General features: G+C 52.7%; 1 protein-coding gene across 3 annotated transcripts; it reads left to right on the top strand.

Moving 5' to 3' along the window:
* The first annotated feature begins 394 nt into the window (after window positions 1-394).
* NIBAN3 (niban apoptosis regulator 3) lies at window positions 395-18,030 on the top strand. Of its 3 annotated transcripts, none has more exons than XM_077859455.1 (15): window positions 395-638; window positions 2,228-2,358; window positions 4,717-4,842; window positions 5,393-5,507; window positions 7,352-7,519; window positions 8,101-8,216; window positions 8,290-8,394; window positions 8,588-8,750; window positions 9,336-9,526; window positions 10,408-10,566; window positions 11,575-11,691; window positions 11,776-11,883; window positions 12,939-13,065; window positions 14,441-14,524; window positions 16,026-16,581. In XM_077859455.1, the coding sequence occupies exons 1-15, from the start codon at window positions 584-586 to the stop codon at window positions 16,130-16,132; spliced, it is 1,872 nt and encodes a 623-aa protein (XP_077715581.1). In that variant the 5' UTR covers window positions 395-583; the 3' UTR covers window positions 16,133-16,581. The 3 variants fall into 3 exon arrangements, with proteins under 3 accessions (XP_077715581.1, XP_077715582.1, XP_077715583.1); XM_077859456.1 differs by having other exon boundaries at window positions 398-638; window positions 12,954-13,065; XM_077859457.1 differs by lacking the exon at window positions 16,026-16,581 and adding an exon at window positions 16,639-18,030 and having other exon boundaries at window positions 507-638; window positions 12,954-13,065; window positions 14,441-14,521.
* Window positions 18,031-18,072: the final 42 nt, after the last annotated feature.

Genomic DNA, 18,072 nt, shown 5'->3' with positions numbered 1-18,072 from the left:
GTCTGTCCAGCTCTGCTTCTCCGGTCTGGGGGTTGCTGGCGGCTGGGTCAGTGCTGGATCCACTCAGCACCCAGCAGCACCCAGCAGGCGGTAGGCACAGTGGAAGCAGGGAGCGGGTGTTTAGACACCCTGTCCCTGCCCATCCCCCTCCCCTGTCCCACACACCAACAACTGCTGCTGGTCCTGCCAGGTGTTGGCCCTGCCTCCCTCCTCCAAAGCTAGGATTCTAGTCTTCCATACTCCCAACCACCCCTGGGGCTGCCCCAGTGGCCCCTGCAGAAACCAGCAGCTCTGAAGGCCTTGTCCCCAGGGGAACTAGGAGGACGCAGGTGCAGGGTGGGGTGGGGCAGGGCAGGGGTGGGGCGGGCATTCCCTTGCTCCTTCCCCCTCCCACCCCGACACATGCATTCACACAGGGGCCATGCTCTGGCTTCAGAGCCCAGGCAGCTGGTCTCAGCAGCATCCAAGCCCCTCATCGGCTGCCCTGCTCCTGGGGTGCCCCTGAGCCCAGAAACCTCGGGGCTGTGGGAGGGGAGGTGGCGTCTGCTTTGCTCTCAAGGGAGCCCCTAGAGACGGCAGCAGGATGGGTGGGCGGCCCTCGAGCCCCCTGGACAAGCGGCAGCAGCAGCACCTGAGGGGTGAGCCAGCATGGGGTGAGGTGGGAGCGGGGCAAGTGGAGTTTGGGGCTAAGGTTGTCAGACACAGTGTCTGAGAGTAGTAGGATGCCTACTAATGGGAATTCCAGATAAGTAGTGAATACTCTTGTATAAGTATGTCCCAAATTTTGCATGGAAACATACTTAGGCTAAAAAATGGTTCCTAATTTCTCTGAAATTCAAATTTAATTGGTGTCATGTATTTTTATTTGGTAAATCTGGTAACCCTATTTGGGGCATGGGTTCAGGAGGAGGAGGGTTCAGGAGGTGGACCAGGTGGGAGGTGTCCCAGGCCCAGCCAGATCTCCTGGGCTGATTTTCCTCGATGAGAAGGTTCCAGCAGGGCCTCTGCATGGGGACCCTGGGGAAACAGGCTCAGTTTCTGATTCGAGACTGAGAGGGGCTGGTGCCCTCACATAGTTGAGCACCTACTGTATGCTGGGTACTGGGGACACAGTGGGGTTAAGAATGTTCCACTCTCCTGGGCTCATAACCTGGACCAAGAAAGAAGATCAAGTTACATTACAGGAATGGCAGGTGACGGATGAATGCAGTGGAACCCCATAGGTTCCTCAAGTCGAGGGAAGAAGAGGCAGGTAACTGCCCACCATGGAGATGATGGCCAAGCCAGGGCGGGAGGATTGTGATGGAGTTGGTGGGTAGGAGATGTGGGAAGAGCATCCCAGGTAGAGGGAACAGCATGTGTACAGGCATGTGGTGTGTCTTGCAAACACTTGAGACCGACCATTCAAGTTCACACCATGGCCCTGCCCTCACTCGCTGGGTGGCCTTGGGCAAATGACGTCAGCTGTCTTGGTCTCATTCTCTCACCTGTAAAACAGGGATGGCAACAATGTCTAGTTATGGAACCATTGTAAGGATTCAGTAAGTTACTTTATGCCATGTATTTTTTTTTCTATAGTGGCTTAAACAAGATAAAGATTTATTTCTCTTGCCTATAGAGAGGTACAGTGGTGGGCAGGCTGATAAAAGTTAGACACCTGAATTCCTCCTGCCACATGTGGCTTCTGTGCCCAAACCCACCTCATGGTGCACAATAACTGCTAAAGCTCCAGCCATTGGGTCCACATTCCACGCAGCAGTTTGGATTTACGTTTTACATTTAGCCAAGTGCACACATCTTTGGGGAACAGTTTGAAGGACTTTGAAACTTGTGTGATCACTTCCTAGATCAGAATGCAGAAAGTTCCTTTGTGCTAGGGTGAGGCTTTTAAAAGATTTCAAAACTCTCCCCAGGGAAGGGGCAAGAGGAAACTTGGGGGTTCATTATCTTGATCGTGGTGATGGTTTCTTGGGTGCGTAAAGGTGTCAAAGCGCGTCAGATTGTAAAGTTCATTCTGCATCAGTTATAAATTAAGCCTGAGTCCCTAACCCCCCACCTGGCCCCCATGTGGATAGAAACAGCCTGTGGAGGGTGAGTGGAATTTGGAGCATGTCTTGTTAGGCAGCTTTGGGGCGATGGTGGGAGCTCACACGGGGCCTCCCTTGCCTGTTCTGACCCCTGCAGGGCCTGGTGGACGCCTTACCTTACCGTCTCCTTGCCCCTGCAGGCCAGGTGGACGCCCTGCTGAGGAACTTCCTGCCCTGCTACCGCGGGCAACTGGCAGCCTCTGTCCTGCAACAGATCTCCCGTGAGCTGGAGCCCCGGGAGCCCGCCGGATGCCAGCTGATGCGCAGTAAAGTGGGTGCCGCAAAGGAAGAGGGTGCTGAGTGAGGGAGGCTGGGGTGGGGGGCTTTGGTTCAGTCGGGGGCCCTCCTTACGCCTTGACCCTAGCTGGCGCCAAGACCTGGGGAGACCATTAAGATTCATTCTTTGAACATTCACCGGGTACCTACTGCAAACCATGTTCCAGGCTAGACACTGGGGACACCGCACTGCCCCCTCTCCCCTCACCCAGGGTCATGGTCTGATATGGGGAGAAATGACCAAACACATTAACATATCATGATGCACAATAACTTCCCATAGGTTGCTATGGAGACAAGATGAAAGGCCATGTTGGGAGGTCGGGGAGTTGGGGTTCAGGGAAGGCACTCTGAGCTGAGATGTAAAGGATGAGAAGGGACCAGATCTGGAACCCAGAGTGGGAAGGGAATTCTAGGCAGAGGGCACAGCCAGTGCAAAAGCTCTGGAGTTGGAGAAGCCTCGCCTTGTCTATTGGGCAAGAGGCATGCCCATTGGACCCTCACGCCTTTGGACATGTGGTGCGCTCTGCCTGGTGCCCTTACTGTTCTTCCTCATGCTCCAGACATTCTTCTTCCAAGAAGCCTTCCTTGATCACCACAGCCCCTTCCTGGGTTGGGTGCTTCCTCTGGGATCCCTGCCCCGCTGCTTTTCCAGGGAAGCCTTGGGTCACACGTCTGCCTCCCTCACTTGTCTGTCCTGTGAGGGCAGGGGCCAGCCTTGTCCACTCACTCCCCCAGACCCCTTGTGCTTATGTGTTGCCTACACATAGTAGAAGCTCCAGGAGAGTTTGTTGATGGAACATAAGAGGGTGGAGCTGGGACGCCTGGGTGGCTTGGCGGTTGAGCGCCTGCCTTTGACCCAGGGCATGATCTTGGAGTCCCAGGATTGGGTCCCGCATTGGGCTCCCTGCATGGAGCCTGCTTCTCTCTCTGCTTCTCTGTCTGCCTATGTCTCTGCCTCCCTCTCTGTGAATGTCTCTCATGAATAAATAAATAAAATCTCAAAAAATAAAAAAAAAGAGGGTGGAGCTGCCTGGCCTGGCTCCAGATGTCTCCTGAGCCAACTAATGGCTCCATGTGCTCTAAACAACTCACCCAGCCTTCATCAGCCTGGGAAATGAGTCTTCAACCAGTGAGGAAACCGAGGCACAGAGAGATAGGGTGACCTGCCTGAGGTCACTCTGCCAGCAAGAGGCAAAGCATGATCTGAACCTAGAGTCCGTGCTGGTTACTGACACTGGGTCCCTGCCCCAGTCGACTCTGAGCTTCTTCAACTTTCCTCAGATGCCTCTTTTCCCAGCTGTGCCTGGTCCTGGGCTGGAGGCTCCCTGCACTGTGGACACAGCTCACCTGGGCTCTCCCTGTCCCACTTGGGGCATCATGGGACCCCAGGTGTGGTCCCCACCTGCACCTTCTGTCACCTGTAGGTTCTTGCCACCTGCGCCTTGGGCACAGTTGACTTTGGGGTTTGAGCCATGGTGGAGGGGGTGGGATTTCCCCCTTGCTTCAGTTTGAACATTTTAGAAAATTCTTATTTTATGTATAATTTCTATAATAATGCTTTAACAATATTATTCTGAAAAATCTCAGGCCTCAGGAAAAATCTGGAGAATCATTCAACAAACCCCTGAGTTTCTACCACCCCATCAAAGAATGAAAAGATCACAAATATGGTTAATTATTCATTGAATATTTATCGAGTGCCATCTGTGCACTGGGCCTCGCTCTGGGACCCAGTGATGAAACAAAACGTGCACAATTCAGATGGCCAGGTAGTGAGAGGAGCAACAAAGATAATAAAACAACGTGATGTTCCACCCTGCCCCAGGGAGGGGGTCTGTGGACAGAGGACCAGCTGCTTCGCATGAAAGTGAACTGCACCTGCTCCCTGAACGAGCAATCCCACTTGTATTAGCTAACGTTGTGTAATGACACATGGCACCACCAGTGGCTGGAAACAACACACTTGTGTTATCTTACAGTTGGCTGTGGGTCAGGAGTCGAGACACAACCTCCTGAGTTCTTTCTTTTGGGGTCTCTCACAGGCTGCAATCAAGATGCTGACCAGGGCTGGGGTCTCATTGGAGGCTCAAGTGGGGAACGCCCTGCTTCCAAGTGACAAATTGTCAGCCTCCCAGGACTGTAGGGGGCATTATGTCAGTTTGTATTTGGAAGTGTCCCAAACAAGTGAATGCTGTTAGCATGTGAGAAAGGATAGCAGTGCCATGTCAGCAGCCCCCGAGCTCCCTGTACTTGGTGGAACCTGAGATGGGGTGGGGGGTGCTTTCCAGGTGGTCTGGACATGGAGACAACAGTCTTTGCCCCTGACATCCACTGGTCCCTCCTCCTGCAGAAGCTTCCCCGAGTCCGTGAACACCGAGGGCATCTGACCCAGCTTGGGGGCCACCCACCCCGATGGCAGCCCATTTTCTGTGTCCTGCGTGGGGATGGCCGCCTGGAGTGGTTCAGCCTCAGGGAGGTAAGCAAGTGGCCCTCATCCCTTCCTTCTGGCCTCACCATCCCACTCCTGTCAGCATGGGTTTGGGGTCCAGCTCCCAATGTGATCCTCTCTCTTTTCTTCATTTACCTAATATGAATCAAGGATCCTTATGAGATTGGCTTGGGGTGGGTGACTGGGTCCTGCTGGGCTGGGTAGGTAAACTGAGGTCCAAGAGTGGGAATTTTCTCATGGTCATCAGCAGAGCTGAGGTTGAAACTGGGAGGACGTTTGTGCATCCCATCTGGCTGGGGAATTCGGGCAGGTCATTTGTGCCCTTGGGACTCAGTTTCCACCTCTGTGAAATGGGATGATGGTGGTCCAGGCCACAAGGGGTTGTGAGGATTCAATGAGATAATCCTCATACAATATTTAGGACTAGCCTAGTACATAGTGAGTGCTGGGTGCTTGACTACACGAGAGGGACAGGGGGACTTCCCTAGCCAACCCTAAACCTTCCCCTGATCCAGTTAGGACATAGAAGCCACAGTTTAGAACTGTCGCAAGCTGATTCTCTGGATGCCTTTCATAGGAATATGAAAATGGGGGCCATCCCCTGGGCTCCATGACCTTGACAGGGTATACTGTCCTGACTTCCCAGCGTGAATATCTCCACCTGTTGGACACTCTCTGTCCAGTCTCCTCAGGTAAGGTCCCTAGGACCTCAAGAGCAGGTTTTTTTTTTTTTTAAAAAAAAACCTTAGAATTGTTGACAGTTGGGGCCAAATCATTCTTTGCAGGAAAGGGGGGCACCCTGTGCATTACAGGATGTTGAACAGCAGGATGTTGAACATCCACCCATGTGATGCCAGGAGCAACCCCCTATGCGAAGGGTGACAATCAAAAATATCTCCAGACATTGCCAAGTGTCCCCGGGGGGTAGCATTGCCTTTGGTGTGCACCCCAGCTCTAGCAAGAGAAATATCCACTCTCACCAGAGAGAGAAGGAGAATTAGAACATTGGACCAGGGGATCCCTGGGTGGCTCAGCGGTTTGGCACCTGCCTTTGGCCCAGGGCGCGATCCTGGAGTTCTGGGATCGAGTCCCGCGTCAGGCTCCCAGCATGGAGCCTGCTTCTCCCTCCTCCTTTGTCTCTGCCTCTCTCTCTCTCTCTATGTCTATCATAAATAAATAAATAAATCTTAAAAAAAGAAAAAAAAACATTGGACCAGAATCAAAGTAGCAAGGCTAAAAACAATAAAACCTGGTGTCAGCGAGCATGTGGGGATATGGGCACTGGTGGGTGGGAAAATCACACAGATTTGCTGCAGGGTGTGTTGTTCAAACCAGCATTTCCAGGAAGGTTTTCCCTCCCTCCCCTCCTCCTTTCTCTCCCTCCAGCCCCCCTCTTTCATTATCACAACACTGAATAGGGAAAGGAACTGCATTATTGGACTGGTGGCATATGTATGACGAGTGCTCAGCACGGGGCTTGTGTTATCTCACTGAGTCTGACCAACAGCCGGCCCCATCACTAACTACCCCATTTCACAGCCGAGGACACCGAGGCTGAGGACTGTCAGGACCAGAATCGCACTTCTGCTTCACGGTGAAGCTATCCTGCCCCCAAGTGATGCAAAGATGTAGCAATAAAGACAGTTCGCAGAAATGATGATGCTGTTGAAAATATCAAAATCCATCCAGATACCCATCCTTCAGGGGTTGATTAAATAAACGATGGTCTAACCCTTAGAAAGGATAGCGGTGTAAGCAGCCGAAGGTGCCCCAGACATATGCAAGAGCAAAAAACTCCATCTTGTCACAAAAGCCCGCCTCACACACTTTGTGTGGATTTTAAGATCTGGAGTAACGTCCCCCAAAGTGTTAAAGGTATTATTACCTCTGGGCACTGCGGCTGAAGGACCAGGGTGATCAGGGATTTCTACTTTCTGGATGACTGCATTTCACTGCATATCCCAGGTATGGCTCTGGAAACCAGAACCAAACACTGAGGATTTAGGACAACCCCAAGTAAATTAATTGAAAAGAAATTCACTCATTTTGTCCCATCAGGAGGTCATTGGTATCACTTTGAAGCCCATTTCACAGGCAGGACACCCAAGGTTCAGATAAAAAAAAAAAAAACTGCACCTATGTATAGAGCTAGCAAATGATTTGGCAGGGTTTTGATCTGGACCTGGCTGACCCCCCTCCCCCAACCCCCCCCCCCCACTATGAATTGGTAAGCAGGGCTCAGATCACTTGCCAACTCAGCTAGAATGGCAGTGGCTGCCCAGGCCTCTGTGTTAAGGAGGATGCTGAAGCTCGGAAACTGCTGGGATGCATGGTTGGTGTCTGCCCTGGGCTCACCTCCCTCTGGGTCTGAGCTCGAACAAGGATAGCACAGTTATGATAGCACGGCTCATGCTTATCGAGCAACTGCCCATGCCGGGGGCTCCTCTAAGCATTTCATGGGTGTTTTCTTTTAGTGAACGAATGATTGTGGAGTGAGTGAGTGAATGAAGACACAATCTCCACTGTCTGCTTGCAGGAGATCATACACAGGAAGAGCCTGACCCCCTCCTGGAAATGCCGGTGACCTTCCCCCTGTTCCTGCAGCACCCCTTCCGCCGGCACCTCTGTTTCTCTGCAGCCTCGAGGGAAGCACAGCGCGCCTGGAGGCTAGCCCTGCAGGGCGGCATCCGGCTTCGTGGCACAGGTGGGCCCTGGGAAAGCTCAGAGAGCCGTGGGTCTTGGAGTCCTGCCCCTGCTGGCTATGGAGTTGTCTCCAATTTCTAGTTTTCTTATTTATGAAATGGATTGGGGTGGTGGGAGACAGAAGCAACCATAGGCAGTTATTAGTGACCAGGGCTGCGATGGGGACGCAGCCCTGTGGGAGCTTAGCCTGGGAGGTCAGAGAGGGCTACTCGGAGGCGGGATGTCCAGCCGGGGGTCTGACAAGGATAAGGGGCCAGCCAGGTGAAGAAGGGGAACAGGACCGACACATGTTGAGCAGGTTGTTGAGTGCACAAATGTACTTATGTGGAGCGGCTGTGACTGTCTACCAGAGGATGCTTTTTCCTAAATCATATTATAAAGGTGCCTTATGGGCTGGTGATGTCCTCGGGCACCGTGTTCCCTGCAGAAGGCACTGCTTGTGCAAGGGTCTGGAGATGGGTGAGCCTCGGGTGCTCCGGGACTGGGTGAGGAGGCGGAGGGCTTCCTCCCCGGGTCGTGGGGAGCCAGGCGGAGGTGCGAGCAGGGGAGGAGTGGGCTGACACTGAGGAGCTGCCCCCGCAGTCCTGCAGCGCAGTAAGGCCCCCGCCGCCCGCGCCTTCCTGGACGCCGTAAGACTCTATCGGCAGCACCAAGGCCACTTTGGCGGCGACGACGTGACCCTGGGCTCGGACGCCGAGGTCAGTGCCGCGCAAGGCCGCCCCCGGGACCCCTCTAGGCCTGCTGGGGCGCCCACGGTTCCCTCTCCCGCAGGTGCTGACCGGGGTGCTGATGCGGGAGCTGCTGCCTGCGCTGCGAGCCCAGACGCTGCCCGGCCTGCGGGGCGCGGGCCGCCACCGTGCCTGGGCCTGGATCGAGGTACGCGCGGGGTCGCGGAGGTCGGGCCGATGCGGGACGGACCCGGGGGCCCACCTTGCCCCTCCTCGCGACTGGCCCCTAAACTCTCTCCCCGTCTCTCCGCGTCCCCATCTCTCTGTCCCCGCACCCGCGCCCCATGTCCGCTCCCTCCCACGCCACTGGGCCGTGGGGTCCCCTCGGCCGGGCGGGACAGCTCCTAGACGCGGTGCACGCCGCCGTCCTGGCCGGGGCCTCCGCCGGACTCCGCGCCTTCCAGCCGGAAAAAGACGAGCTGCTCACGGTCCTGGAGAAAACCATCCGCCCCGACGTGGACCAGATACTGCGGCAGCGGGAGCGCCTGGCGGGGAGGCTGCGGGGTGAGGCCTGGGGGCGGGGCCTGGCACATGGGGGCGGGGCCTGGGGAGACGGGGGCGGGGCCTGGGCAGGGAGGGGCGGGGCCGGGAGCCTGACTGGTAGAAGGGGAACCGGGTGGGTATAAGGGGTCGGGCGGAGAATCCCCGCCCTGAGACACACAGGGCAGGCGGGGTGGGGTGGGGGTGGGGGGAGAAAGGAAGGGCACGAGAGACCCGGGGTCAGTGGGAGTCAGGGCGTGGCCTGCGAGACAGGGGCAGCGTCCAGAGGGAAGTCCGGGCGAGGTAGGGCGTTAGGCTACGGATGGAGCCAGGGACACCCAGTCGGGAAACAGGCAGTGGCCGACCTGACCCGGGATACCCCGGCAGATGGCAGAGGCTCCCACTCTGCTCGTAATCCAGACTCGGCCTCTGGCGTGTGCGACTTTGAGCTGGATGCTGCCAGACTCAAAGCCTCAGTTTTCTCCTGTGTAACAAGGTAGACGAGGGTGCCCAGAGTCTGAGCTCCTGTCCTCCTCCTGTTGGCCCATGGCTGCCTCTACCCGCGAGCACCTTGTGGAGGAGATCCAGGCCAGTATCTTCCACTCCCAGTCCAGGTCCAGGGCCCTCTAGAGTCGTGCCTGTGCAGGAAGGTGGACACACAGCTGTCCCTGGTCACTCAAAAGCTGCTGAGCACCATGGAAGCCGTTCTCTCAGCAGTGCAGACCCTCCTAGCTCAGGGCATGGACCGCCTGTCCCGCCACCTGCGTGGGAGCTCCTCTGGCACGTGGCTGCGCAAGGAGGTGAGCTCCAGTTTGGGGGTGGGGGATGAACAGGCAGTGTGCTAGCTTTACAGAAGCGTCATGTAAATTGTTTCATCTTTCCAGTTGAAAAACCTCTCTCGAAAACCTTTTCTGAACTTTGTTCTAGGTTGCTTTTTACTTATTGTAGACCACCATGCTATGGTCATTGGGGGCACAGTTTAAAACATGGTTGGGGGGAGGAGTAAAGTGACAAGAGTAGCATTTTAGCAACATGGGTCTTGAGTCACCTACCCTCAAATTCCTCCTGTTCCCATTCCTTTGTTGTCAGAGTCCACCCCATCCCCTAAGCCAGTGAACTCTGCTCCCTGCAGGCCACCTCAGTTCTTTTGATATTAAATGATCACTTACCGAGTGCCAGGAAAACCTCAATTCATTAAACTTTCACTTCATAATCACCTCCTCCAGGAATCTCTCTGCTCCCTCTCTGCATCCACAACTACCTGCTTCCTTCCTCATAGAGGTGTTTACATACCTCTGTAGTGGTTTATAGTTTATGTCCAACTTTTCTGTGAGCTCCTTGAGGACAAAGACCATATTGAATTACTCCATTTCTGCAGCCGCAGAGCCCCCCAGCATAGATGGGGCATCAGGTGGTGGGTGTAGATGTGACAAAGGCTATTGCTTGTTTCCTCTCAGTCATGCCAGAACTGCATGTTAGCCATTTTTTTTTTTCAGGTTTCACCGTTTTATGTCCATCACACCCTACCTGTTACTTTTATTATGCATTTTGGGGGGTAATGACTGAGGTGGGATGTGTTTCCATTTGCATATCTCCTACTATGAATTGGCTGTGAGATCCTTGGCCCTGCTTTTCCATCAACTGATGGTGTTTTTCTCACCTGCCTGCCACTGGAGTCCAGGTTTACTCATTTGGGGAGATGCCCTGGGACCCAGAGCTGATGCAGACCTGCTACCGTGAGGCTGAGAGAAGCCAGGGCCGCCTGGGTCAGCTGGTGGTGCCATTTGGCTTCTCTGGAACACGAAGCCTCATGTTTGGGGCTCAGGATCTTGCACAGCAGGTGAGGGGGGAGCAGGAGGCTGCAAGGAGGCAGGCAAGGGGAGCAGCTACCACTGAAAAGGTGCCAAGGATGTGCTGGGGAGACCATGAGGGCAATAGACCTGGCCTCCTTCACTGGGATCACATGTGGGAGACAGGGCTGTGGTGGGAACACACAGAGTTAGGAGAACCTCCAGGAGGAGAGGACTTTCAAACTGAGGCAACAGGGGGATAAAAGGGGTGGGGTATGTCCTGGGTAGAGGGAGCAGTGTGGATCAGCTCTGGGAAGTGAGGGAATTTGTCTGCATTTGGGGGAAGTGAAGCCATTGATAAACATTGGGTTGTAGGTTTCAAGCAAGGGCAGAAAGGTGGGAGATATGCCAGCAAGATATGGACAGATGGGTCAGGGACTTGAATGTGGGGCTAAGGGGCCAAGCACTGCCCTGAGGGCAATGGGAAGCCATAGCAGATGTGTGAGCAGGGGAGGGGCGTGACCAGATTCAAGATTTAGGAAGCCCTGCATGCAGTGGGGAAGGGGAGTTCTTGGGTACAGGAGTAGAGTAGGCAGGAAGGAGACCTGAACCAGAATGGGTGCTGTCAGTAGACAGAAGTGGGGTGTGTTTGAAGGCCAAGAGAATAGGACCTGCTAATTGACATGGTGAGTGAAGGAGACAGGGATTGCAAATACTGAGTGCTGCCCGGTATAGTTGTTCAATTTGTACACTGCACAAGAGCACTCAGCCAAGGAGGCTGAACTCTGACCAGCTCTCTGCTCCCCAGACTGAGCACCCTGGCACCATCCTCCAGGGGGGAGGGCACTTTCTGCTAGGTTATATATAGCTTCCAACTGATTGCATGACTCCCAGGTCCTGAGTGGAGGGGGATGCCGTTTCTTGAGACAAAAAGGAGGTTGGGGCAAAGTGGCTGGTTGGGTCAGTCTGGATGCTGAGAAGGGTTAGCCAGGCAGGTGCGGGGCCCATAAGGCCAGAGCATGGATTCCCAGGGGTTTTATCAGTTACTCTTCCTGCAGCTTATGGCTGACTCTGTGGCCACCTTCCTCCAGCTGGCGGACGAGTGTCTGACCACAGCCCTCGACTGCACCCAGGCTGCCCAGCAGCTGGAGAAAGTCAGGGGCCGTGTGCTGAAGGTGAGGTCCGCTGGGGGAGGGGGGCACGGCAGTGGGCCTGGGTGCTCAGCTGGCCACTGGACCAGCCACGTGTGTGTCCTGCAGAAGTTCCAATCCGACAGCAGCTCGGCACAGAGGGAGTTCATCCGCGGGTGGCTGCTCTGCATCTTCTTGCCCTTTGTGTTGAGCCAGCGGGAGTGGAGCTGCAAAGTGGTGAGTAATGGGGCACACAGGGGCACATCCTAGAGGACAACTAAGTGTCTGTGTCCTTCCTTCCTTCCTTCCTTCCTTCCTTCCTTCCTTCCTTCCTTCCTTCCTTCCTTTCTTTCTTTCTTTTCTTCTTTTTTCTTTCTTTTTTAAAAATATTTTATTTATTCATTCATGAGAGACAGAGAGAGAGAGGCAGAGACACAGGTAGAGGGAGAAGCAGGCTGCATGCAGGGACCCCAATGTGGGACTCGATCCCGGACCCCAGGATCGCGTCCTGAGTCAAAGGCAGATGCTCAACCGCTGAGCCACCCAGGCGTCCCTGTCTGTGTCTTTCTATACAGTGGACAGAGTGCTCACTCCTTCAGAGCCACTGTGATGATAAGAGATTATTGTGCCCTGAGCCCTATGGCCGGGTTGGATGACTCTTCTGGGCTTCCTCAATGCCCTCTGCTTCTCCCAAGAGAGTGCTCGGCATCTGTTATTTGAGAGCCAGGGTGGGGGCCCAAGCAACGCATATCAGTGGGTGACACAGGCTTCAGAGAAGGGAGGAGGCAAAGAGGGAAGGTATGTATGTTGGGAGGTTTTCCGGGTGGTCCAGGAGGCTCTCCCTAAGAAGCAGTGAACCGAGGGCATGAGCCATGTCCCGGGGAAGGGTGGTCCAGGCAGAAGGCACAGCATGTGCAAAGGCCCTGAGGTAGGACCATGCTTGTGTGTGGGAGGAATAGTGAGGAGGCAAGTATGGCTGGAACTCAGTGAGTGAGGGCATGGGGAGAGGGTGAGAGAGAAGGTCACAGGGGCCTGGTCACACAGGGGCATCGGGCAGGTGCTGATGAGATCCTCTCGGAGAAGAAGTTGGATGGGAGGGCTAGCAGAGATACTGCACTATTCCCTTTGAGATATGATGGGCTGGGTTTCATCAGTCCCCACAACACCCTGAGGGAGGATGGATCACAGAGGCCATGTTATAGATGAGGACATTTAGACCCAAGGCGCCCCCCGCCCCCTGCCAGCTAATCAGGGTCAACATTGCTGCCCTCCTGTCCAGCCCAGCCCCTCAGCTGCCTCTCTTCCAGGATCTGCTTGAGTTAGAAGGAGACGTCCTTGCTGTGGGTAGCCCGGCCCTGACCCTCGAAGGCATCTATGAAGACATTGTCCAGGGGGTCCTGCTTCAGAGGATCAATGGAGGTGAGCCCCATTCCTCTATGGCTCAAGGAAGCCTGGTGACCCCTGGCTGTGTATACCATGTTCTGCCAGGCTCCCCATCGCCTCTTACTTCTGGTCAACATTAGCCCTTTGGCTGAGGGTAGGACTGGGACAGATGGGGACTGGGGTGAGTGAGTCTTTGAGGGGCAGTGATGGAAGTTCCTAAAGGAGGGAGTATTGGAACAAGGTTGTGAGGGGTGTATAGGAGTTCTTAGGATGAAAGGAAGGAGGCAAAATTCAGAAACTGGGGGTGGACATGCATATTTATTCATTCAGCAACCACTCTTTTTTTTTTTTTCTGGGCTGGCATTAAAGCCCCAAGGATTCTTGAATCTTCCGGGCTGGAGAGTAGCTCTAGAACCATCTCTTCTCCTTCTTACTTCATTAGTTGCTCATGACCCAATGCCTGAGACTGCAGAGATGTGTGCTGGGATGAGCCATGTGAGATTGAGGGACTGTCAGGGCCTCCATGTGGCTGATGCAGAGAACATGGAGGAGAATGGAAAGAGAGGAGGCTGGAGGCTGCCAGGGCAGGTGTGCAGGGCCTGGAATAACAGGCAGAGGAGGTTAAGCTTTATTGAGCGGGCACTGGGGAGCCATGAAGGGTGTGTGAGCAGAGGGCAGCAGTGACCAGATTGGAAGCCAGGCAGGAAGCTGAGGGCACAGTTCTGGAGGCAAAGGATGGACTCAGGGGCAGCAAACAAGTGTATAGAGCCCAGGTATGAGGCTGAGGTGGGAGTCTGAGGTGGTTGGGCTGGGCATTGCTGAGTCTACAAGTGGGGCCGCAACACTGGGGACAGTGTATACAGGAATAAGTGGGGTCCTGAAAAGCCTCTATTTGAAGGACACAGAGGAAGAAGGGACACAGAAGGAGCAGTTGGAGATGATGGGAGAAAGCCAAAGACGGTAGGATTTGGGGAGCCAGGAAGTAAGGATGCAGATGTCCTTGGTCTTTGGGCATCCAAACAAAAAGAACTAAGTTCCCTTAAAAAGGGGATTTTTAAGTAGAAAAAAAAAAAAAAAAACTATTCTCTAATTGGAGAAAAAAAAAAAAAACCTTAGAGAGCTTCTGTTCTTAGAGATTTTACATGTCCTTAGTGTCACTCCAACATTAATTGACTTGTAATGTCTGCTCAGAGTGCTGTGTTGGCAAGTGGGGCTGGTAGGCAGCGCAGTGAAGGTGTGGGGATCAGCTAGCGATGTCTGCCATGGGCACAGTATGGAAAGAGGCTTACTTGAATCACTCATTTTGGGTTCCTGGTTGAGACATTTCCTCCCATCCTTTGCCCTCCTGTGGCCTCTCTGAGAGAATGCATGGAATCCCCAGGTGGGTCCAAGGGTTTATCTTTTGCTTTAGAATTGAAAAAGGCCCTCCGTGTCAGTGACGTGTCCTGCACTTTGGATGGTTGCTCAGAGGCCCCATGGGACCAGACAGGAGTAGGTGAGCACCTCATAAGCTCTTGGGCCATTCTGCTAAATTGTTGGGGGGCAGGGGACCTCCTATGGGGTGTAAGGGATGGTTCTAAGTGTGGATTCCTGGGTGGAACAGCGTATACCTTACATCCTGACCCAGAGGGTTGGCCAAGCTATGGTGAACAAGGGCAATGGGGAGCAAGTGTTTGTCTGAGCCACAGAGGTACCCTCTGACATGGACATCAATTGGTGTCCCATTTCGTCTTGCCAGGACTCTGTGGAGTCTCTCCCAGCAGCTACCAGTTCCCAACACTGCAAGGGGAGATTCTGGTGATGGGGGCCTTGGGTCTACCACAAGTGAGGGCTGCTCTGGGAGATGGGTACAGGGAGCCATGCTCAGGGCCAGGGCAGCCTGCCCTCCTACTACAGGATCCTACAGTGAGCTCTTTGTTGGAGCAGTAAATGCATGTTGGGCTGGGGCTGGCATTGCTACTGGTGCAGGGATCCTCAGCTCCAGCTGTAAGATGGAAATGCATCATGGGGACTTCTCTGAAATGGGGCAGAAAACAACTGGTCCAACTAGAAGCAGACCAGTGGGCAGGACGGCTATGATCTGGATATTCAGAACCCAGGGCAGGTGCAAGGATTCTGGAACAGCTCACACCTTAATCCCCTTGAGACTTGCTATTCTGAGAGCCTTGTGAAGCCACCCAACTAAGTGGCTTCTATATGACCCACAGAAATTCTGAGATAATGTGTGCTAACTTTTAGAGTTATTTGTTACGCAGCAGTAGCTAACTAACATGCTGCTGATCTGGGATAAATCCTGTAGTCGATCACTGTATATAAACTGAAGAATATTCACATGTACTGGGATAAATGAAGATTAAACTGCCTTAGGAAGACTTCCGGATGTCAGAATATCTGGGGAATCACAATTGAGGATGAGGGATTACAAATGGGGCCCCTTAATCTATTTGACTAGAATCTAACCAGTGATGGCCATTTTGCTTCTAGTCTTTTGAACTAACTGTTACTGCTGTAGAGAATGACCTGGTACCTACTGTCCTGGCAAGTGCAGGTCCCTAAGGGTAAATCCCCCAGTATGAAATCTCAGGGTCTCGAGCATTTGTGTTTGGCGTTTCAACAGCAGTCTCCAGAGCACTCTCCACCAGGGTGGTCCCACCTGGTACCCCTCACCTGTGTGCCAGTGGCCCATTTCCCTCCAGGCTGCACAGGCTACCAGCTGACTCAGGATTTCTCAGATCTTCTGAGTGAAAAACGGTGTCTTGGCATCATTATTGTGAGCATCTTTTTTGGGAGATGAGATTAGCATCTTTTCGTGTGTTCAGGAACTGTTTTTAGCTTCTTTTCTCTGAAACTTTATTCCTCTCCTTGGCCCACTTATCTTCTGGGCACTTGTAATTTTCTGTTCAGCTTCTTTTGCTGGGCTTGCATTTACTGAGCATTTATTATGTGCCAGGCATTTGATGTGTTTTGGCATCCTTATGACGCTTTGTATTTTGCAGATGAGGAAGCTGAGGCTCAGAAAGGAACTTGCCCCGGGCAGCCAGGCTCTGGTGCTGAGGTCCAGCCTTTCTGCCCGCTGCCTCCTCCGAGAACATTCTGCAGCTAAGTCGTCAGCCACCTCTGTCCTCATTCGTTCGCAGTGGATAAGTGTGTGCTAGTGGAATTTAAGAGTCAAAGCATATGCACCATTTCAAGCCTTTTATAACCCTCATACCTCCACCTCATTCCTCTCTGAAAAAGCTGGTCTTTTTTTACACTCCCATCAGCAGCATTTGTGCATATTCTCCATATCCTTTCCAAACACTAGAAATTTTCCTAACAGAGCAAAAGTCAATTTGAAAGACACACACATTTCATTGTTTTATTTTGAATTTCCTTAATGATTACACTGAATCTAAACATGTGTTTATTGGCCATTTTTATGTTTGTGCTTTTATTTTTTTAAGTGAATTGCCTGTTCATGGCTTTTACCTACCTTTCTCTTCAGGAGATTTTATCTTTTTCTTACTGATCTCTAATAACTCTTTGTATATTAAAGATATTAATGCTTTGTTATACAGGTTACTGGTATTTTTATTCTTAGCATGCTGCGGACCTTTTGGGTTTGTTTATTTGCTCCAAATCTTAACTCAGTTTCAAGTTTCCCAGCTGGGAGCGAAGGATTTGCTGACTTCCCTCTGCTTGCCAGAAAAGTCATCTGTCTACCCTGGGTTTGGCAGCTTCTCTGTATCACAAGCCTTCCAGCTGCTTCCGGAGTAGGTTCCGGGAGGGATTTCCCCAGGGTCTTTCTCGGTTCAGCTTTCAGAGGGGAATGTGCACACTCTGTGGAGTTGGTTTCCTTCCATTCCACCCTGGAGTTTTCAGCCTCCCCAATAGAAAGATTCTCTTCACTTTTCCTGACTTCACCCTCCAACTCAAACCTCTGAGATACATTTGTGCTTCATGGCCCTCATACAGCTGTTTTTTTTTTTGTTTGTTTGTTTGTTTTTAAAATTTTTAACCCAAGATATGACGTTAACTGCAAAATTGAAGCAACAACAACTTGTCATCCTGCCACCTTTGAGAAAATCACTATTAGCTTTTGGTTCTAAAATCTTCCAGTCATTTGTCAATTTATCAGGGTACGGGATGTGTCTTGTCACTCTGTTTTTCTAACTTAATATGAATGATCTTTCCTTGTCAGGTCCATAGAGTGCAAAATTGTTTTTGCCATTTTATTCCAGAAAGTTTCAAACATACCCCAAAAGCAGAGCCCCCTGTGTGCCCCCACTTAGATTCCGCAGCGACCAAGGGTGCCCTGATTCCTTTCCTCTACATCCTTCCCTCACCTCCTTAGTCAGTCATATAACCAGTACATTTGAGGTGTGTTTCCAAAATACTCAGCAAAAAAACTGAACTTGTGTAAAAATGGTTGTTGTAGAAAAAAATGGAGAACAGAAGCAAAGGAGAGAAATGAAATTGGAAGAAGGGAACGAACAAGGAGAAGGGCATGGGGAGGAGGAAGGGCAAGTATGACCAATTCTGTTAGCCAAGCTGGGAGATTTGGAGCTTTTGGGGTGAAGCCCACCTTTTCCTTAGGTTCAGACCCTACTGTCCTTTGAGCTCAAGGACACACTACCTGTGCCCTGAATTTTACTGAACATTGACTCTTCTCCTCCCGACCACCATATTAATAAATGTACATCCGAGCATCCTTCTTAAAACGTAATTTTTAAGAATGACACAAACCCAAGCAATTGGAAAGTACGCCAGAGTCTTGGGAAGCAATCCCGGGTAGCATTTCTAAGAAAACCCCCACGCTGCCTCCGGAGCGCGTGCTCAGCACTTGCGAGTATCATCCGGCTCCATCTAACATCAGCCCTGCGGGGTCGGTAAGACGCTGTTTTACAGACGGAGAAACTGAGGCTCACACTGCGAGCCCACGGTGGGGGCTGAATTTGAACCCAGGACGCCAGGGACCCACACGCGCTTAATACCCAACAGCCCTGTGGACATCCCTGTGAAACCAGGTCCGCCTGGGGGCACAGACTGGGCCTTATACAGATG

This window comes from Canis aureus, chromosome 19 (assembly GCF_053574225.1).
Source record: "Canis aureus isolate CA01 chromosome 19, VMU_Caureus_v.1.0, whole genome shotgun sequence".
NCBI lineage: Eukaryota > Metazoa > Chordata > Mammalia > Carnivora > Canidae > Canis > Canis aureus.
This window is presented reverse-complemented; position numbering and strand designations above follow the sequence as displayed.